General features: G+C 41.7%; 1 protein-coding gene across 3 annotated transcripts in view; it reads right to left on the bottom strand.

Annotated features, from left to right (window-relative positions):
* LOC143974054 (programmed cell death 1 ligand 1-like) overlaps positions 1-20,725 on the bottom strand; it is a 119,088-nt gene that overhangs the window by 84,963 nt on the left and 13,400 nt on the right. Inside the window, exon 1 of one of the 3 annotated variants that reach the window (XM_077475044.1) lies at positions 6,999-7,093. The exons of the other annotated variants lie outside the window; for them this stretch is intronic. Coding sequence (XP_077331170.1) covers positions 6,999-7,009 — 11 coding nt within the window. The 5' untranslated portion in view covers positions 7,010-7,093. Of the gene's footprint in view, positions 1-6,998; positions 7,094-20,725 lie in introns of those variants that run through there. 3 annotated transcript variants of the gene reach the window in all.

Here is a 20,725-nt window from a genome sequence, read left to right as displayed (position 1 = left end):
AAAACAATAAATGACTATTACATTTCTGCTTAATACTTTTTTTTCCCCCTCCTTTTCCCCTCCTGCTCCCTCACCCTCCAAAAAATACATAACTAAATAAAATGTAAATAAATGAATTAAAAACAAAATGTCCTTCCATAGTGTTATTGACCGCCATATTAAATGATGGTATTTTGGACACATTTATATTTGAATGCAGCTATATTTGCATACAGGCACATTCTCAGTGTAACAATGTAAAGTGTACACATGTCTGCTCTCTTGCTTGTCCTAGTAATCTGTAATAAATGTATTTACAAAGTACAGCAAAATAATGCAAAAAAAATAAAAATGAAGGGTCTTTTCACACGAACAGTCTGATCAGATCCACCTGGATATGTTTTAGGTGGATCTGATCAGAAGCCATGTCATTCTATGGTAAGGGGATGTAAATGGAAGTGCATTCATAATGTTTCCTACTCCATAATGGGTACAAGTTATAATGCCTGAAAATCATTGTCTATTAAAATGCAAGTTACCGTCGGAGCAATTTGCACTGGCCCAGTCTAAAACTGCCCACAGTTGAATGCTGCATTCACAATCCCAGGGCAGGAACAATTCGAAGTGATGTAGAGTACCATAGAATTAAAAAAGTTAACTGAATAGCACAGATCACTTTAACTAATCAAAATGAAAATGCATTTCACTTACAAACCAAATGGGTAAAATATATGTATCCACAGAACTTTCCTCTGCTAGAGCTGATCACATGTTTCAAAAGCTGGATGAAATTGGAGCTTCTCTGAGAACTTATTACACAGGGGTTGGTTTACTAAAACTGGAGAGTGCAAAATCTGTTACAACTGTGTCAGAAACCATGATATCAGGCTGAAACAGTAGCACAGTTAAATCACACTCATTTAATAATAAAAGTAAAAAGAACAAACGTAGTGAAAACATAGCCAAAGTTCAGTAACCGGAATGGTTAGTCAGCCAAGCCGGAGGTCGAGGGATCAATGTAGTAGAACAGCAAGCAGGATCTGGAGCCAGAAGGGATGTCAGAAAAGCACATCTTGAACAGGATCGCAGGAGATAGTTTCTGTGATGTGACCAAGGTGAAGGCAGAGCTCCTCTGGACTGGACAGCTTAAGTAGGCAGGACTGACTAGCAGGATATCATCAACAGCTGAGTAACTGGAGAGATAGGAGCTGGCAATTAGCCAACAGCTGAGTAGCCAGCTCCGAGAAGGAAGGGCTGAGCCCAGCCCTGACAACCTGTACTTGTCAGCCAATCAGCTTCTAACTTCAACTTGTTCAATAAAGCTTTGAAAAAAAATGGAAGCTGATTGGTTTCTATGAAGAGCTGTACCAGATTTTTTTTACCCTCCAGTTTTAGTAAATCAACCCCACAGCTAGAAGGTCTCAGTTATGTCTTATCAACAACTAACATAATGGGGTTGATTTACTAGAACTGGAGAGTGCAAAATGTTGTGCAGCTGTGCATGATAGCCAATCAGCTTCAGCTTTTTCAATTAAGCTTTGACAAAAAAAAAACTGGAAGCTGATTTTTGGGGCTTTGTGATACATTCTTTTAGGAATTTTCCTTTTGTCTGCCTTTTGAAAATTATTGCAGTTCTGGTAGAGGACAGCTCTCTAGATGCCTGCGTTATTGTGACATGTCTGCTATATCCTAATGCAGGCATGTCCAAAGTCCGGCCCGCGGGCCAATCGCGGCCCGCGGTCCGGTTTTGAACGGCCCGCCTGGTGTGCTGCGGGATCATGAGCCGATCCCCGTCACTGTGAGAAGCTCCGTCGGCTTCAAAAGTGAAAGTAAAGTGCAGAGGAGTGTGCTGTGCTCTCTGCTTCCCCCTACAGTGCAGTACCCGGCTGAATAAGGAAATGGAATGGAAAGGTACTGTACTACAAGCTAGATTCGTTTTAAAAGGCTTTATTTATGTGTATGTGTGTGTGTCTGTATGTGCATGTGTGTCTGTATGTATGTATGTGTGTGCATGTGTGTCTGTATGTGTGCATGTGTGTCTGTATGTATATGTGTGCATGTCTGTCTGTATGTATGTGCATGTGTGTCTGTATGTATATGTGTGCATGTCTGTCTGTATGTATGTGCATGTGTGTCTGTATGTATATGTGTGCATGTCTGTATGTATGTGCATGTCTGTCTGTATGTATGTGCATGTGTGTCTGTATGTATGTGCATGTGTGTCTGTATGTGTATGTGTGCATGTGTGTCTGTATGTGTGTGTGTGCATGTGTGTCTGTATGTGTGTGTGTGTGCATGTCTGTCTGTATGTGTGTGTGTGTGCATGTCTGTCTGTATGTATGTGTGTGCATGTCTGTCTGTATGTATGTGTGCATGTGTGTATGTGTGTGTGTGCATGTGTGTCTGTATGTATGTGTGTCTGTATGTATGTATGTGTGTCTGTGCATGTGTGTGCATGTCTGTATGTATGTGTGTGCATGTGTGTCTATATGTGTGTGTGTGTGCATGTCTGTCTGTATGTATGTGTGTGTGTGTGTGTGTGTGTGTGTGTGTGTGTGTGTGCATGTGTGTGTGTGTGTGTCTGTGCATGTATGATTGCATGTGTGTGTGTGTCCATGTATGTCTGTATGTATGCGTATGTGCATGTGTGTCTGTATGTATGTGCGTGTATGTCTGTCTGTATGTGTGTGCAGCATGTGTGTCTGTATGTATCTGTGTGCATGTATGTGTGTGTGTATATGTATGTCTGTATGTGCGTGTATGTATGTATGTATGTGCCTGTATGTATGTATGTATGTATGTGTGTGCATGTGTCTGTATGTGTGTGTGTGCATGTGTCTGTATGTATGTAAGTATATGCATGTGTCTGTATGTGTATGCATGTGTCTGTATGTGTGTATGTCTGTGTGTATGTGTATGCATGTGTGTTACTTTTAATCCAGACCTCCCCCCCCCATTCTTGTACCATCAGAACTGCTTTTGTGGTGCTTGTGTGTGTGATAGCAGCCAGGATTGCTGCTCCTCTGAAAAGCAATCCATATACAGATCGCTTTTCAGAGGCATTTGAAAGGTGGTAAAGAGGCATTATGTTGCCTCCTCACCACCTGTTTTAAGCCCGTAAATGTAGCATCACTATACCGCAACTGTGCAGTCTACACAGTTGCGGGGTAGTTGCAGTGCAGGCCCATTCACCCTGAGCATACCTCCAGCTGCAGCCACAGCATGTGTACACCCCCAGCTGCTCCCTCTGCAGCTAGAGGGGGAGAAGTTGGGGGTGGTAAAAACAGCTTAACCATGTAGTTTTACTGCCCCTCCAATAAGCCCTTGGTTCACATCTGCATGGCTGCATGCTGTGTGTAGGGCAGCCCATGCATTTCAATGGGCTTCCATACCCACAAAAATGCAGGGAAAGAAGTCCCAGAGCTTTTTTTTTTTTTTTTTATTGCGCTGCACCAAAAGCACCCCATGTTTCTAATGTGTGGGGTACCATTAAGACTTAACGGTACCCCTAAAGAACAGAGCATTCGTCTGTGTGTCGGGCAAACGAGCGCAACAAAGGCACGAGAATTTTTGTTGGGCCAGGTATGAGTGCTCGAATGACCGAATTTTAATGGTTCAAAGAATGTCAGGCAAAATGGTCGGCCCTCACACATGTTCACTTCATCGAATCTGGCCCTCTTTGAAAAAAGTTTGGACACCCCTGTCCTAATGGAATGAAAGTGCAATGGATTCTTATCTTTTTTATATTTATTTAAGTGATTTTCTGAACTATCCAGTACTCTCTATTTCTACTTTTTAAGTGTTCTTTTCCATAATACCTCTGGAATAGTACAGAGCTGCACAGATAGAACAGAATTTGGTGGGACCATGCTGATCCTAGGTAGGTGCATTCCATGCTATTATGTACTCCATAAGCAAAGCAAGGAAGGACACTGGGGTTTTAGCAATAGTTAATGAATATATCAAAAAAGATTTCCCTACGTAGTATTGTTTGTGGTTGATGTAATCATTTTTCTATGTATTAATAATTGAATTTATGTACTTGACACTGTCCATATGTTTTTGTATACATGAATGTAATCATATTTATTGATTATAATTTTTTTTATGTATTTTGTAGTTCATTCATATACCGTAAATACTCCCGAAGAAGCTGAACAAGCGAAACATGTAGAGTGGTATATTATGGAATGATCAGTTGTTTTATGGTTTCACCATTTTAGTGAAATTATGAACTGTATTCATTATGTTGATAATCTTTTTTTTTTTTATTGTTTGTAAATAAAAAAAATTGTTTTAGTTTGAGCATATTGCTTATGTGACCTTAATTAACTTTACAGTATAGCACCTTAAAAGTCCCGGGGTTTTGTTTTAAAACCCCAGTGTCCTTCCTTGCTTTGTTTATAATTTATGGGATGTGGTGCTTTTTTGTCAGTGCTCTCCTCTCATTGCCTGTATGTACTCTACAAGCGTGCATCTCTGACAATCTAGAAAGTTTATGTCAGCGAAAGACACAATCTAATGTAAAAGATAACACTGATAAACACTGATAAATGCTCAAAAATGCAGTTCACCAGAGTTTAACGTTTTAGATTCATTTAAAAAAAAAAAAGTCAAGAAACGTTAATGCGGAAAAACGATAAAAAACGCTAATACATGCTAAAATACGCTATTGCAAAAATGTTAATAAAAATTGGTAAACTCACTGCAAAGCTACTGCCATTTTTATAACGTTATTATAACGTCCAGTGCGCATGAGGGCGAATAATGTGAAATGCTTAAAAAACTGAAAATGATATACAGTATTCCCTAAAAATGCTTCCCTACCGAGCACCTGTTCTACAAGCCACATACAATTGTAAACCAACACAACAAGCTATTTACAAGGAAAGACACACATAAAGAAGAGTAAAAGGCACAACTTTTAATTTTGGATAGAGTAAAGGAGGGTTATAACCCCTGTCAGTTTGTTTTTTGCTTTCTGTGTCCCATTGGGAAGATTTCCCTTTACTTCCTGTTCCATAGCCAAAACAAGACGCGAGAGGAATTCCCTACAAAGTAAAGGAATCCCTGGTTGTTACCAGAAAGATTGTCCCCATTGGAAGATTTATCCTCTATTCCTGTTCTGGTGACAATCCAAAATCGGGGATTTTCTTTCAGTTTTGGGATAACTATACACAGGACAAACAGTGAATCTCCCTAAGCCCCTGTACACACGGTCGGACATTCTGCCAACCAAATCCGTCGGATTTTGTCCTTTGGATATTGTCTGTCAGATCTTGTCCGAAACTGTTGCATACACACGGTCGGACTAAGTTGTCGAAAAATCCGATCATTCAGAATGTGATGACGTAATTTCGTTATGATGGGACTACGTTCAGGCTAGTAGCCAATAGCTTTGATGTAGGAATTTGATCTGAGCATGCGTGGCACTTGGTCCGATCAAATTTCTCTACACATGATCGGAGTATGTCCGATCGAACCAGTTGGTCGGAAAATATTTCCAACAAGTTGGAAAATTGGGTCCGACGGATATTCCGACGGAATCAGTCTGATGCATACCACACACAGTCAGATTATCCGACAACACGGTCCGATAGGACACATTCTGACGGATTCTCCGACTGTGTGTACAAGGGCTAACGGGTGCAGACAGCAATAAAGATCTTTCTCCACTCTATCTAAAACTAAAAAAAGTTTGCCTTTAATTATACTTGAAAATGGAATTTACAAGTTCTGTTTATTCCTTCTGGAAAGCCTAGGCAGATGACTTAAAAATTCTTCTATAACACGGCAAGACAACTTTTTGGATCCCCCAAGAAGGATAAGCTGCACCAAACATAACATACCCTTTCCATTGCCTGTCACTGCAACTTTGTCTGTCATTACAATGACAGTATGCAATCAGGTGGGTAGCTGTGACTCACTTGTATGCAACAAGCAGTACTGGGGCATGGGCGGTCATGAGATCATTGGAGATTTGGGTCCTTAGAAGGTGCCCTAACTGCCCAGATTATAATCAACCACTGGTCGCAATGGTGGAGATTTACTAAAACAGGATCATTCAGAATCTGGTGTAGCTGTGCATGGTATCCAATTAGCTTCTAACTTCAGCTTGTTTAATTAAACTTTGACAATGAAACCTGGAAGTTGATTGGTTTCTGTGCAGAACTGCACCAGATTTTGCATTCTCCAGTTGTTGTAAGTCCTCCCTAGTTTGTCTCTGTTAATTCACATATATGTGGGTTGCTGATTTATAGGCATGTGATATTGTTGTTTGCATTCAATTTTGTATCATTTATGTAAGTGCTAATTCTTCTGTCCTTATCCTAATTTATGCTGACCTGTGTTTTTATCTCTATGTATTCTGTCTGTCCTCTGGCCTTTGCATCTTTCACGAACAACTTGTTTCTACTTTGCCTTGTTTAGTTGGTTTTTATATTGCTGTTCAAGCCATTACTCCATTATGTTTATTTTTTATTCTTTAACCACTTCAGCCCCGGAAGGTTTTACCCACTTTTTTGCAATTCGGCACTGCGTCGCTTTACCTGCTGTCGTGCAACACTGTGCCCAAATAAAATTGATGTCCCTTTTTCCCCACAAATGGAGCGTTCTTTTGGTGGTATTTTGACCACCTTTTATTGTTTGCGCTATAAACAAAAAAAGGCCGACAATTAAAAAAAAAAAAAAAAAAACTATGTTTTACTTTCTGCTATATTACATATCTTCTTCGTCAATTTAGGCCAATATGTATTCTGCTACATATTTTTGGTAAAAAAAAATCCCAGATAGCGTATATTGACTGGTTTGCGCAAAAGTTATAGCGTCTACAAAGCATGGGATAGATTTAGGAACTTTTCATTTTTGAATTGTTTTTTTTACTGGTATGCAAAAAGAGGTTGATGTTCCAGAACCTTTCACAATAAAAGCTTGGTTGTGAGTCATATTTCCTTGTCATCTTTATTATTTAAAGTGTACTGTGGCGACAAAAATATGTAGTTTGTCAATGCTGACCTCACCTTTTGGACATCCTGTTGCTTCAATATTGTTGGAAAACTGCTGCTGACATGACTATATAGATTTTGCTGGACACCCAGATGAGCACTTCTTGCTTCATTGGAGAACAAAAGGAACACAGAAGCAGGAAACATTTTTAAACACATCTGCAGGATAAAAGTGTCCCCCTTCTCAACCCTATCTAAATGCTAATTTTACTGATCAAAATCTGCAGTCACATGTTCCTCCATTCCTACATCTTCTTTTTTCCTTTCTTTACACAGATATGCATGACATGGACACTTTCTATTAAATGTTCAGCATTGGGGTACGTTCAGGATCCAGAAGAGGACAAAAGTAATTGCAAGAGGATGGCAGGGGGGCAGTCAAAAAGGGACCATCTACAGCACTGTATTAATGATTCCCCCACACCCATAAAATGTGCCACGGGAACTGGATTGGGGACATAGGTGGTAACCGTCAAATGAATAAGCAAGAGTTGTGTCTAAATTTCCATCATGACAGGTTCACATTAAAGGATAACTATGCTTCTGCACAATTATCCACCCGATAACACCCCAGTAACCCCAAACAACCCCTCCCCAAGTCTTTTTTTTTAAGGGTTCTTTTTTGTGCAAGTACTATAAAAACAGAACTTGCAACTGATAATTTAGTGGTTACTTGGTTAAGACACATTTCTGCAAACGGATACAGATTAAAAAAGGATAATTTATTCCCTGTGCACATTAAGCAAAAAAAAAAAAAAAACCCTTCATATGCATTTTATGTTTGGTTAAACTGAAGCAGTACAAACAAAACTCCTCCACCATCTTGTGCCCTGCTCCTCATCATAGTCCTCCTCATGACATTCCTGGCCATAGACCTTCATATCAGAAAAAGGAATATCCACATGGTAGTTAGCTTCACTGAACTTTACTGGTGTTGTTCATGTAATGGCAAAACAGTCACATCAATAGAATATATATTCTGGAGTCGCTTGATGTACACAATCAATCACATAAAGTGGACAATCTGCAGTATTCACAGGTGACAGCATGTGCTGCACTTCACAGCCATCTCCCTCTAGTCTCTCCTCTGCCCAGTGTTATCAGTACTCACAGGACTGGGTTCTCTGTAGACACCTCCTAGCTGGGTACACTTCTCCTAGAAGCCTTCCAGGGAAGCAGCCTCATACAAGACCTTTTGCAATCTGCCCTATCCCCTACTCAACCCGACCTCCTGCCCTGTCAAGGGCCTATGTGTGCAGGTTACATTCTCACAGGTGTAGGGTGTTTAGCTCCCATGCCCCAAGAGACTCTGTGTCCCTCCCCTTCTAGCTTACATATGGGTGCTGACTCACCCTTGACATCACTTGTGGGAGGGCTCTACCTAAAAGGGCCTAGCAGCAAGTGTCACTGCTTGCTGTACCCGACACTGTTCTAAAACAGAGCCACCTTGTGGCAAAGTGAGAAACTACACCTCCCTACATGTTGGTGAATGGTTTGTATGAGTTGGGCTTTAATGGAGATGGGTCTTGGGTTATGAATAGGCCATACAATGTGAGGCGTGGTGTTTGTAGCACAGAGTGGAAAGAATTGTAAAAGCACTGCGCAGAAGTGCATCCACTTAAGACTGACAATTTGACAACTGCACAGCACATTCAGTGCACATACTAAATATGTCAAAAATGGCTACTGCACATAAAACTGAGTGCACATACTGAAGCGATAGTGTAACAAAATCCACAGTAGCCTATGCAGCTGATATCAGATGTAAAGGAGGAGACTTCATAATTGTTGCTACTCCTAGATTCCCCTTTGCAGGTTACGCAAGAAGAATTAACTGTCTTAATAATGTAGTTTTATTGGCCTCAGAGCTTCTTGGTCATCCCAGCCAGAACCAAAATTGACTATATATGTTCAATGCAGTCTTTTTCATTCGGTAAAAAAAGCAAAGTATATTCTCAGATAAAACCTGACACAATAGCTGTTTGTAGTTTGCAAAAATTGTGTATAGGACTACTAACAATTTTGTCAAAAAATTAAATATAACTGAAATACTAAACCAACTTTTTTTCAGCACTTGCTTGTTATGTTTGTGGAAGAGGTAGAAGAACTTGCAATTTGCGCTCAGGCCTTGACATCTGAGATGCTGAAAAAGCTAAACTACTTGAGACAAAATAGCTAGTTAGAAAACAATTTTTAAAAGTTAATTCCCTTCACTGTTGCTTGCCTATTTCCAGATAACTTCTGTCCACATCACTGTTCCCCCGTAGTGTACTTGCTATGCTGACAGCTCTCCTTCTACTTGTTCTAGTTTGGCACACATGAATGTAAGGGGTTACTCTGATGGGCACAACTGGATCTAAGAGGGGACAATGATGGGCACACCTGGATGTAAAGCAGACTTTGATGTGTACTCTTGGATGTAAGGGGGGACACTGATGGTCACGTGAAAAAGGGACTCTGACAGGTACTCCTGGGTGTAAGGGGGGACTCATTTTAAAGCTAAGCTAGAGAAAACAAATAAGTTACTGCACACTGCACCCAGTGCACCCAGCTAGAGCTGGCAGTCAAGCAATATAACGTTGCCTTCACTGTAAATTGCTAGAGCGAACTAACTGTACTAAACCTGCTCATAGACTGTATATAGCAGAGTCTCTCAACCAGGGTTCTACCAGTGGTTGCTAGGGGTTCCTTGAGCAATGAGCAATTTCTATCCCTCAGATAAGTTCTCTCTGACACTATTGATCTCTTTAGTCATCTGTATGGAGGGAATTTTTCCCAATCACCACAAATGTAAGGAGCATTCTTCCCACTGACTCATTAATGTATCATGAGCTGTAGATATAGTAAGACTGGCATACAGCAAAACTGGCATACAGCAAAGCTGGCATTGCACCAATTAAACAGACCAGAATGGTGCATGAGCAGAAATCAAATCTACTTATAAAGAAAAACAAACTGGCCATATAGTAGTTTGGACTTCATATGAAAATTTTTGTTTTGAGAACATTCCTCCAATTTTCTGATGTTTAGTGGAGTCAAAACGACGGTCGGTTTTGTCCAAAATGCCAAGAAAATATTAAGGAGCAGGAAGGCATTTTTCTTGAACAAACTAATTCCTAACAGTGAATGTGGTTTTTCGTTTGGAAAAGTCCATCCACTGAATGTTAAAGCTTTTTGAAATGAAGTATAACTAAAAGCAACATTCCTTTTTTCGTTTTATATAGTGTGGAGATTAATCAGAACCCCTGCCAGGTCTTTTGTTCTGTTCTGCTAATAATGTGGTGCTTGCTTGCTCAGAGCTATTGCTTAGTATGTGCGAAACAGCTTGGCTGAGATGGTGTGGGGTTGATTGTTCATGATTAGTTGGCCTACAGAAAAACAATCAGTAATTTTCTATTGCATTAAAATGTACTCTGCAATCTGCTGGACAGTTACAGTAAATGTAAATTACTTCCTTAATAAATGTAATTATGTCTTTAACACATACCGACAATGGTTAAGAAGATGCAAAGCTAAAGCTAACTCCGGCCAAATAATATATATTTTTGTATAAGGGATAGTGAAATTATAAACGCTGTGAGGGTTTTATTGTGGTCTGAGTTTCACTGGGAAACTTCCTCTCACTTCCTGTACTGGAGGCCCCATGTATCTGAGAAAAATGTGAGGGAAAATTCCCCCAAAGAGGTAAACACAGCAACAAAAGCCCCATACAACCCAAGTCACTCATACACTGGGGAAGAGTTTTTTTTCTCAAGCTTTTATTGCTGTTTCTCTATTGGAACAATTTTCCTTGACAACATCAAAGTAGGGAAAATCTCCCCATTAGGGACCATAAAAACCAGACAAAAATTCTAGCCTTTCCCAATCTTCAGTCTATCAAAAAACAAATCCGTTTGAGTTGCACTTTCAGTTATCAGTTACAAGCTAAAGTTAATGTAGAATTTCAGGCTAAACCCTGACTAGTCTTATAAATAATCCCACACCGCCAAAAATGTAATCCCAAAAAAATGGAGAGAAAATGTGAGCCCCAAAATATCGGAATGGATTTTCCATATAAACGAAATACAAAAAATAGAAAATTATAATGAAGGGGATGAAGACCTAACAGTAGAAGAGGGAGGCTTAGATAAATGGGCATCGTGGGAAGAATTTAAATTGTCTTGGAGATATGTTGAGGAAATTACACAATAAACTCAAGAAGAAACCAATACCCGGCCAGAAACAACGGTCACAAATAGGAAACCCATCAGAAATCCTGCAAGGAAAGGGGGGGGAGGGTAGGGGGGAGGGTAGGGGATGGCAGAGGGGTATTTAATATTATGATGGTGTAGGTTTAAACCACAAAGAAATTAAGGAATGATCGTATATATGTGTAATAAGGTTTTTTTCTTGTTCGAAATTGTTTTAAATATACTCTGTTGGAAGGAAAAAAAAAATTTTTTGAGATAAATAAAGAATAAATAAATAATCCCACCCACCTCTGCTAACTAACCTGTGTAAAAAAAAACGAAAATTGTTTCATACTTACCGTAATTTTCCTTTCCTGGTGCCTATCCATGGCAGCATACCAGTGATAACTCTGCCCCAGAGTCCTCCCCTCAGGATAGTTACTAGCTTATAAAAAGGAAACCCATATCCCCCCTAGCATTCTCCAATTATATTGAATACCAGGGAGGGTATGTATGCTGCCATGGATAGGCACCAGGAAAGGAAAATTACGGTAAGTATGAAACAATTTTCCATTTTCCTGGTGCCTCCATGGCAGCATACCAGTGATACAATGAATAGCTAAAACCAGGGTGGGTAATGCTTCAAAGGAAAACTTTATTTAAGGCAATGCCAGGGCTGACTCAATAGTCCTTCTACCAAATTCCACCAAAGTTAGTGCCCCTGGGTAAATTCTGTAGTGACGCATTAACGTATTTGGAGACATCCATGTGGCTGCCTTGCAGATAGTCTCTAAAGATACGCATGCCCTTGCCGCCCATGAGGACGGAACAGCTCTAGTGGAATGAGCTCTGACCGCCGGCGGATCCAACCCTTTTGCCCTATACACCTTTTGAATTAATTTGCAGATCCAAGAGGCGATAGTCCTAGATGTGGCTTCTTTCCCTTTATTCCTACCCCATGGTATTATGAATAGCCTATTTGAGGACCTAAAGGGACTCGTGACCTGTAAGTAGCGTGTTAAAACTTTTGAAATGTCCAGTTCTTGTACCGCCCCAGAGTCTGTAAAGGTTGATAGTGCCCAGGCTAACGAGAATGTGGCAGGGGAAGAAACTTTTGGGACACAACCATGCACTGTCCGTAGTTCTACCCTGTCTGGAAAAAAGGTTATGTGCTCTTACTGTCCCCAACGCTTGCAACTCTGAAGCTCTTCTTCCTGAAGTAATAGCCACCAAGAAAACCGTTTTCAGGGTTAGGTTCCAAAGTGAAGCAGAATCCAATGGGATGAACGGTTGAGACTTTCTAGAACCAGAGGTAGATCCCCGGCTGGAAAGGAACGTTTTAGCAGTGGGCAAATCTTCTTGACTGCCTTAAGGAACTGTACGATGAGTGCATCTTCTGCCCATCTTTTCTGGGTACTCGCTGAAATAGCTGCCACTTGGACCTTTAGGGAGCTTAGGCTGAGTCCCAAGTCCAAGCCTGATTGTAAGAATTCTAAGATTACTGAGGTGGACGGCACAGCTGGGTTCAACTGTCTGTCTTCCGCAAACTGTTTGAACTTATCCCATATCTTTGAGTAAATGTAATTAGTAGAGGGCTTCCTTGCCTTCAATAGGGTTGAAATTACGCCCGCCATCCTAGGGATTGGAATCTTTTCCGTTCAAGATCCAGGCATGTAAGTTCAGCTTGTGTGGGGCTGGATGAAAAAAACGTTCCCTGTCAGTGCAGTTGCGGGAATACTGGGATCTTGACCGGAGGACGTACACTGAGGCTCATTGTCCATGAGAACCATGGCCTCTTCGGCCAATAGGGAAGAACTGTCACAACCCTGACCGGCTGTCTCGATAATCTGAGCAGAAATTTTGCAATCAATGGTCCGGGAGGAAATGCATATGCCGTCTTGCAGTGCCACGGGCACGATAAGGCATCTACCGCCTCTGCTCCAGGGTGAGGTAGGCAGGACAGGAACCTTGGCAACTTCGCGTTCATTGGGGAGGCGAATAGGTCTGTTTTCTGGAGCTTTCTGTAACTTTGCAATCCACCTGAACACTGCCGGATGGAGCGACCATTTCGTTGCTGTCTAGGAAACAGCAAGATAGGAGATCCGCCTGTTGATTCAAACGGCCCGGGAGATAGATTGCCTTCAAATCCACCAGATTTCTCTCTGCCCACAACATAATAGGCTGTTCCCCCTTGACGTTGTATATATGCTACTGCTTTGTTGTTCAAACTGGCCAGCACCTGTTTCTGACGTACATGTTCCTCCGAATTTAGCAGTGCCAAATATACCACTCGCAGCTCCAGGATATTGGATACTATTCCCTCCGTGGGGATATCCCATCTCCCTTGTACCTCCAGGTGACCACAGTGTGCCCGCCACCCCTTCGCCACCCCTTCGCGCACGCATCGGTGGTAAGGATGGTCCAAGAGGGCCCTGTAGGAGGTGAGGCCTCAAGATGTTGTCTTCTTTTGTCCACCATAGCAGACCCCTCTTCATGGATGTCAATATCGCTGTCCTTTGATACAGTGAGTTCCTCTTCCATTGTGTCCAAAAAGTTTCTCCAAGTCCTTTTGGAGTCCCTATTTTGCCGGAAGTTGCTGGAATTTCTATTTCTAGACCACTGATATTTAGACGACACCACTCGAGAGCGCCTAACCCTTCTAACCTGGGGGAGCAACCCTGATTTTCCCCCAGTTCCCCCAGTCGAGATTGCCTTTCCCAGCCTCTCTCCGAAGAGGGCCTTCCCATCAAACGGGATTTTGCACCAATTTTGTTTGGATGCCACATCCACTGCCCACGGCTTTAGCCCCAATGCTCTTTTGGCAGCATGGAACATTGCCCTGGCTGAAAATCTCATGGTGTCTATTGCAGCCTCACAAATAAAATCTGCCGATATTTTAAGCTCATCCAAAGCTTTAATCAGGGCTCAAGTCCTGCGGAACCGCATGGGAACGGAGTTCCCTTACTTTTTCCACAACAGGAACTCAGTTCCCGTTAGCAGCCATGTCCTGCAAGACTTTGAAGTATGCAAGCTGTGTGGCAGGTGCTACACCAGCAGCTGCCGACACAGCAACTGCCGACACAGCTCGCAATAGTAAGTGCCGCACACCTGACCTTTCAGGCATTGCCAGTAGGGGGCCCCATGACAGTTCCGCTACGATCTACCTGCCAATCACAGCTAGTTGATGGGTAGATCAGGTCCCTGCTGCTAAGAGATTGTATTTAGTCAGACCTCTTGTGATGCGCTCCTCCCCGCCGGCCCCTCCTGATTTTCTGTCTCCTCATCTCCCCCCTCCCAGTCTCCTGCATTCTTGCTCTGTGTGTCCCGCTGAATCCCCCCCTCTTCTATCTTTAGTGCCATATGATGAGAGAACCCAGAGGAGGAGCACAGCTATTCTGCTCACAGGACATGCAGGGAGAGAGGTGAGCTGAGGGAGGAACATCAGTTTGGAGTGGTAAGCTGAGCACAATACCTGGCAAAGTTTAATGCCAGGAGGGAAGTTTATGTGGAAATATGTGAAGGGTTGGAATAGCAGCGAGTGTGTGTTGGAGCCCTGCAGAGTTTGCAGCTCCCCAAGCTAACATGCATCTCCTAAGCAGGAATATATCACTATCTCCCCAAGCATTCTGTCCAGATAATGTGCAGTTAATTTATGACCTTTCCGTTTAACCCTGTGTTATCCAAACTCTGTTCAATGAAAAGTCTAAACTCCCCACATTAAAGATCAGAGCATGATGTTCACATTTGCATGGAAGCACAATTGAATGAATGCTGATTAATCAGAGAATTACCATATTTATGTTTATTGAGGATTGTTTTTTTTATGTACTAACAGTTAGTGCCGGTTCACACAGGGGCGACTCAGATCCGACTTCAAGTCGCCCCAAGTCACCTCAGGTCGCACAACATGTAGAAATCAATGTAAGTGAATGAGAGCTGTCTTAATGCACACTACTGAAGTCGCTCCGACTTCAGAAAAGGTTCCTGTACTACTTCAATCCGACTTGTAGGCGACTGGTACCCATTGATTTCAATGGAGGTCGCCTCCAAGTCGGATCTCCGTCTATACAGAGGCGACTCTCAGAGAATTATCAGCTCTCAAAAGGAGTTCCCCCTGAGAGCTCATTCTCTGATTGGCCACGGCAAGTCGTCTGGCCTGGGGCGACTTAAAGTAGTGTTGTAAGTCACGTCCAAGTCAGGTCAAGTCACGTCAGGTCAAGTCACGTCAAGTCACGTCAAGTCACATCCAAGTTGCCTCCAAAAGTCGTGTTGCCCCTGTCTGAACTGAGCCTAAAGCTTCATACACACAATATGAAAACTGGATGAAAAATACAAATTTTGAAGCATACGTGCATATGAGCGTATCCTTTTTTATTTATTTTTTTGGTGGGGGAGTGGATCTTGGGTGGGAGTTCCCACACTTTTTTCCCCAGGACTTGACCCCTGGCTTTAATAATATCATCTTTGGGGACATCTTCTCAAATAGCCTCCTCGATATTCTCCGTCCACACTTTGACCACATTGGAGACTGAAGCCAGGGCCACCGCTGCACTGCAGGCTCCGACGGCCAACTGGTAGGCCTTCTTCAGGTCTGCATCTATTCGTCTATCCAATGGTTCCCTAAAGGAAGCCGAATCTTCCATAGGAAGGGTAATATTCTTTGCTAGCCGCACTACCGTCGCGTCAGGAGAGTCCAGGAAATCCGCATCCGAATTCGCCAGAGGATATAACTTCTGTAGCCTATTCCAGGAAAAACGTTTGTCTGCTTTTTCCATTCACTAGATCTTTCAATTCCTCCAGGAAGGGGAAAAAATTTAGTTTTTTATTTAGGAAAGGAAAGAAAGTCTTTGCTTTTTTTTTTTGGAGGCTCTACTGCTTCTTCCCAACTGATGGCTTGTTTAACCGCCAATACAAATGGTTGCACTAGCGAAAAAATGGAATCCACACGGATCCGATTCATCTATGGAGTCCTCCGAGTCACTTTTGTCTCCAGCTCGGGTAGGTGGGCTTGATGTAGCGCCTGCAGGGGCTGCAAAAGACGGGCCAGGAACGGATAACTCAGGAGACTGAACCTGGCCCCCAGAGGAACCCTGCGGAGAGGGGTTCACCTGCATTAGTTCAGTTAAGGAGTCTTTGACTACTCTTTTAATAAGGTCTGTGACCTGCTCAACTTCGGTCCCCTGAATCGCATAACCCTGCAAGCAATTTTGGCAGATATGTTTATCTGGTAAAGGCGTCACTCCACATGCCCTACACTCTTTGATCTCTTGTCTGGATGGGCTACTTGACCGCTGCCTTTTGGAGGATGACCTTTTAGACTGATGAGAGCTAGACAAACGGCTGTGTCTTGAGCTTGGACGGGAGCGTCCACTTTGGTGGCCAGAAGTCTGGTTAGACGTGTTCTGGTGTATAGGGCTGAAACGAGAGTAACAGTCCAAGGCACTCTTTTAGTCTAATTCCTTTCTTCTTTTTTTGGCTCATAATTGTGAAGGCAAGTAAGGGCGGAAAAGGCGACTGAAATAGAAGCTAAAAGAATGGACAGGAAAGAAATAAAAAAGTCTCCTTAAAAAAAATTGTCATTATCTAATTCTACAAAAAAAAATTTTTATATATTATTTTTCTTTATTACAGATGATATATATATATATATATATATACACACACACACACATTTTTAACTAACTGCAAGCGAAAAAAGGAAATATTCCCCAAAGACCCCATATTCCCTAGAATTATATATATATATATATATATATATATATATATATATATATATATATATATATATATATATATACATATACATATACATATATGTACATTCACATACATCCCTGAGAAAGGTAAGGAATAGACCACTTACTAAGTTGAAATGGTAGAGTTGCAGGAGCACTCCCAGGCAGGACAATTTTATCAGAGCCTGCCACCTTTAGCTTGTTTGAGCTTAAATGGAGAGGGGGGAGGGGAAAAGGGAAGCAAAGGAAAATAGACTCAGAAAGAGCCCCTACCTGCCTTCAAAGACCAGCATAGCCTGTCTGCAGAACTGAAGCCCCAATTTAGGAAGCTGTTGCTGCTGCCCCAAAAGACCCTCAGAAGGGGCTCCCCCCTTTTCAGTGCTGTTAGCAACCCAAGACAGGGGACTGCGTCTGGGAGAGGCGGGAACCCAGACGTAAGCTGCATCCAGGCAAAGGTAAGAACACATACAAAACTATCCATCAGGTATGAGGGAAAAAAAGGAGAATGCTAGGGGGGATATGGGTTTCCTTTTTATAAGCTAGTAACTATCCTGAGGGGAGGACTCCGTGGCGGAGTTATCACTAGTATTCTGCCACGGAAGCACCAGGAAAGAAGTATATACTTACTTATTTTCAGCCTACTCCGGTTTGGTTATGTGATCACCCTGTGTCAGCTAGTGGTGCCTGCGGGGGGGGGGGGGGGGATTAGAGAGTTCCCCTAGTTAGGAGGTTCCTGGAGTTCCAATTTAAAGCTTAGTACACATGTTAAGTTCTTTTTTCGTTCAACCAAGCGGGCTGAAGGAAAAAAAACAGGAGAGGTTACTGTACTAGCTATGAAATGTTAGTGCAGCGATCTCTCCCGTTGTGCTATTGTGTTTTTCCAGAACACAGTGATCAGCTCTCATGGCCATTGATTGCCAGCGACAATCGGCTGCTTATCGAATGCTTTGTTTCCAGCATGTCCCTTCGCCAAAAGCCGGCCATTGAACCTGCTTCTGTCGATCAAGCAACTGTTTACACTATCTGAATGTTGGCCAGTTCCTGCTGAACAGGCCGATATTCGGATCATGTGTACCCAGCATACGGGCTAAAACTATTTGGGTATAACATAAAGAAAATACCATCCTATTTATTTTACAGTGGAAGATACACAGGAATCTGTTTATTTGAGCAGAAGAATCATTTAATTATTTTATAATGCATGATATTATTCAGTCATAGATCTATTCTTTTTTTCTAATGTTGAGCAATAAACTAAATGTGAAAGTAAACTCTCAGCTAGCAATGTCAGCTGCTTCTGGGAAATCCAGCAATAACTCACTGCTGCCAGTAATCATATCATAGTGTTAATTAGTCTGGTTTCGTAAACCCCTTCTTCAGTATTCCTTGGTTATTAACCACTTGCTCACAAGGTCTTTTCTGCAATTTTTTGTTTACAATTTTAAATGAGTATTTTTTGCTAGAAAATAAGTTGGAACCCCCAAACATTATATTTTTTTAGCAGATACCCTAAAGAATTAAAATGACGATTGTTTCAATTTTTTAGGTCACACTATATTTGCGCAGTGGTCTTTCAAATGCAATTTGTTTGGAAAAAATACTCTTTTTGAATAAAAAAAAACAAAAACACAACACTAATGTTAGCCCAATTTTTTTGTATAATGGGAAATATGATGTTACACTAAGTAAATAGATACCTAACATGTCATGCTTTAAAATTGCGCATGCTCATGTAATGACAACAAACTATGGTAATTAAAAATCTCCATAGCCAACGATTTAAACATTTTTACAAATTACCTGTTTAGAGTTACAGAGGTGATCTAGCACCATAATTATTCCTCTCACGCTAACGATTGCGGTGATGCCTCACATGTGTGGTTTAAACACCATTTACATATGTGGGCGCGACTTACATATGCATTCACTTTTACGCATGGGCACTGAGGCATGGGGAGTGTTAAATTTTTTTATCTTTTCTTATTTATTTTACTCTTTATTTTTACACTGTCCCTTTATTTATTTATTTTTTGATCACTTTTATTCCTATTACAAGGAATGTAAACAAGGGATGTTTACATTCCTTGTAATAGAAATAAGCATGACAGGCCCCCATGATCTAGGGTCAAAAATACCCCAGATTTTTAATTTAAATAAATTACATTTTGACTTTTGGAAAAAATAAATAAAATCCTGTCTATCCGCCTGAGAACCGGAAGTGATCTCAGGAAGTGACGTTGGTCCCCCAAGAGCATAGAGCCGAGTGGGGTGCGATCTTGCCCTCACTCAATTTCCTGCTTAGCCATTGGCTGTACCAGATTGTTTCCGGGTTTACCGATGGGTCACTTCTCCCACTGCCTAACAGTGATCCCATGGCAAATCCACTGCTGGGACCACTTTTATCGTGTAGAGAATCGCCCACAGTAAATAATGGTACCAGTGTTATGGCAGCTAGCTGCTGCCATAAAACCCATATTTAACATCAAAGTCATGAAGTACAGTATATTTACTGTGGGCAGTCGGCAAGTTTAAGGGCTGGGTATTTAAATTTTTTAAAAATGACCATGAAATGCAGTGGAGGTAATAGGGAAGGCAAAACTAGGGTGTTTTTTGGCTGTCTTTAAGGGTGCAATGCACTGTCAGCCCTTGTACTCACGGACGGAAAATGTCCGATCGGACCGTGTTGTCAGATAATCTGACCGTGTGTGGGCTCCATCGGACTGTGTCCATTGGAATATCCGACCGACAAAGTGTGAGAGCTGGGCTATAAAATTTTCCGACAACATGATCCGATCGGACTTTGTCCGATCATTTGTAGAGAATTCCGATCAGACAAAGTGCCACACATGCTCAGATCAAATTCCTAGACCAAAGCTATTGGCTACTAGCCTGAACGTAGTCCCATCGTAACTAAATAACGTCCTCACATTCTGAACGATCGGATTTTCCGACAACTTTGTCCGACAGTGTGTATGCAACACCACTTTCGGACAAAATCCATCTGAAAAAATCTGGCAGATTTTGTTGTCGGAATGTCCGACCGTGTGTACAAGGGCTAATAATTTCTATTCATACAGCAGATATTTTCAGCTGTCCTTTACTTGTTTTATGCCAAAACGGTCCCTTTTTTTTACAGAATCAAAACAATGGAATTTTTTTTTTTAAAAAAGGTAAAATAAGACAAATCTTAGGAAACTGCACATAAATAATCAAATACACAAAAATAAAAAAAAGCACAAACACAAAGAACACTGAATGAAATAAACAAAACTACTGTAAATACAGCCCCCCCACTCCCGGGAAAAAAAACATGTTTAAATAAAAAAACTAATGCCATGTACACACGACCAGACTTTTCGACGGACTAGGTCCGACGGTGTTCAAAATGGCCTTTCAGTGGAGTTGATGGACTTTCCGAATGAACAGACTTGGGCACACACAATCACACCAAAGTCTGATGTATTCGCACGTGATGACGTACGACCTGACTAGAATACAGAATTGCATAGCCAGTAGTCAATAGCTGCCCTAGCGTCGGTTTTTGTCCGTTGGACTAGCATACACACAAGCGGATTTCTCGATAGGAAAGGAAGTTCAATAGCCAGTGCGGCTCCTTCTGCTTGATTACGAGCATGCATGAACTTTTGTGTGTCGGAAATTCCAACAACAAATGTTCGATGGAGCATTCACACGGTCGGACTTACAGCCAACAAGATCGCATCCAACATTTTCTGTAGAAAAATCTGATCATGTGTACAGGGCATTAGAGCTTTAATGGATGACTGTTGCCTGACCTGATTACTTTGTAGTTGCCGCCTAATTACTTTGCACCAATTTT

This window comes from Lithobates pipiens, unplaced genomic scaffold, assembly GCF_037356315.1.
Source record: "Lithobates pipiens isolate NorthernLeopardFrog02 unplaced genomic scaffold, aLitPip1_a1.2 Scaffold_13, whole genome shotgun sequence".
Taxonomy (NCBI): Eukaryota; Metazoa; Chordata; class Amphibia; order Anura; family Ranidae; genus Lithobates; species Lithobates pipiens.
Note: the sequence above shows the minus strand (reverse complement) of the source record. Positions and strands in the feature narration are given on the sequence as shown.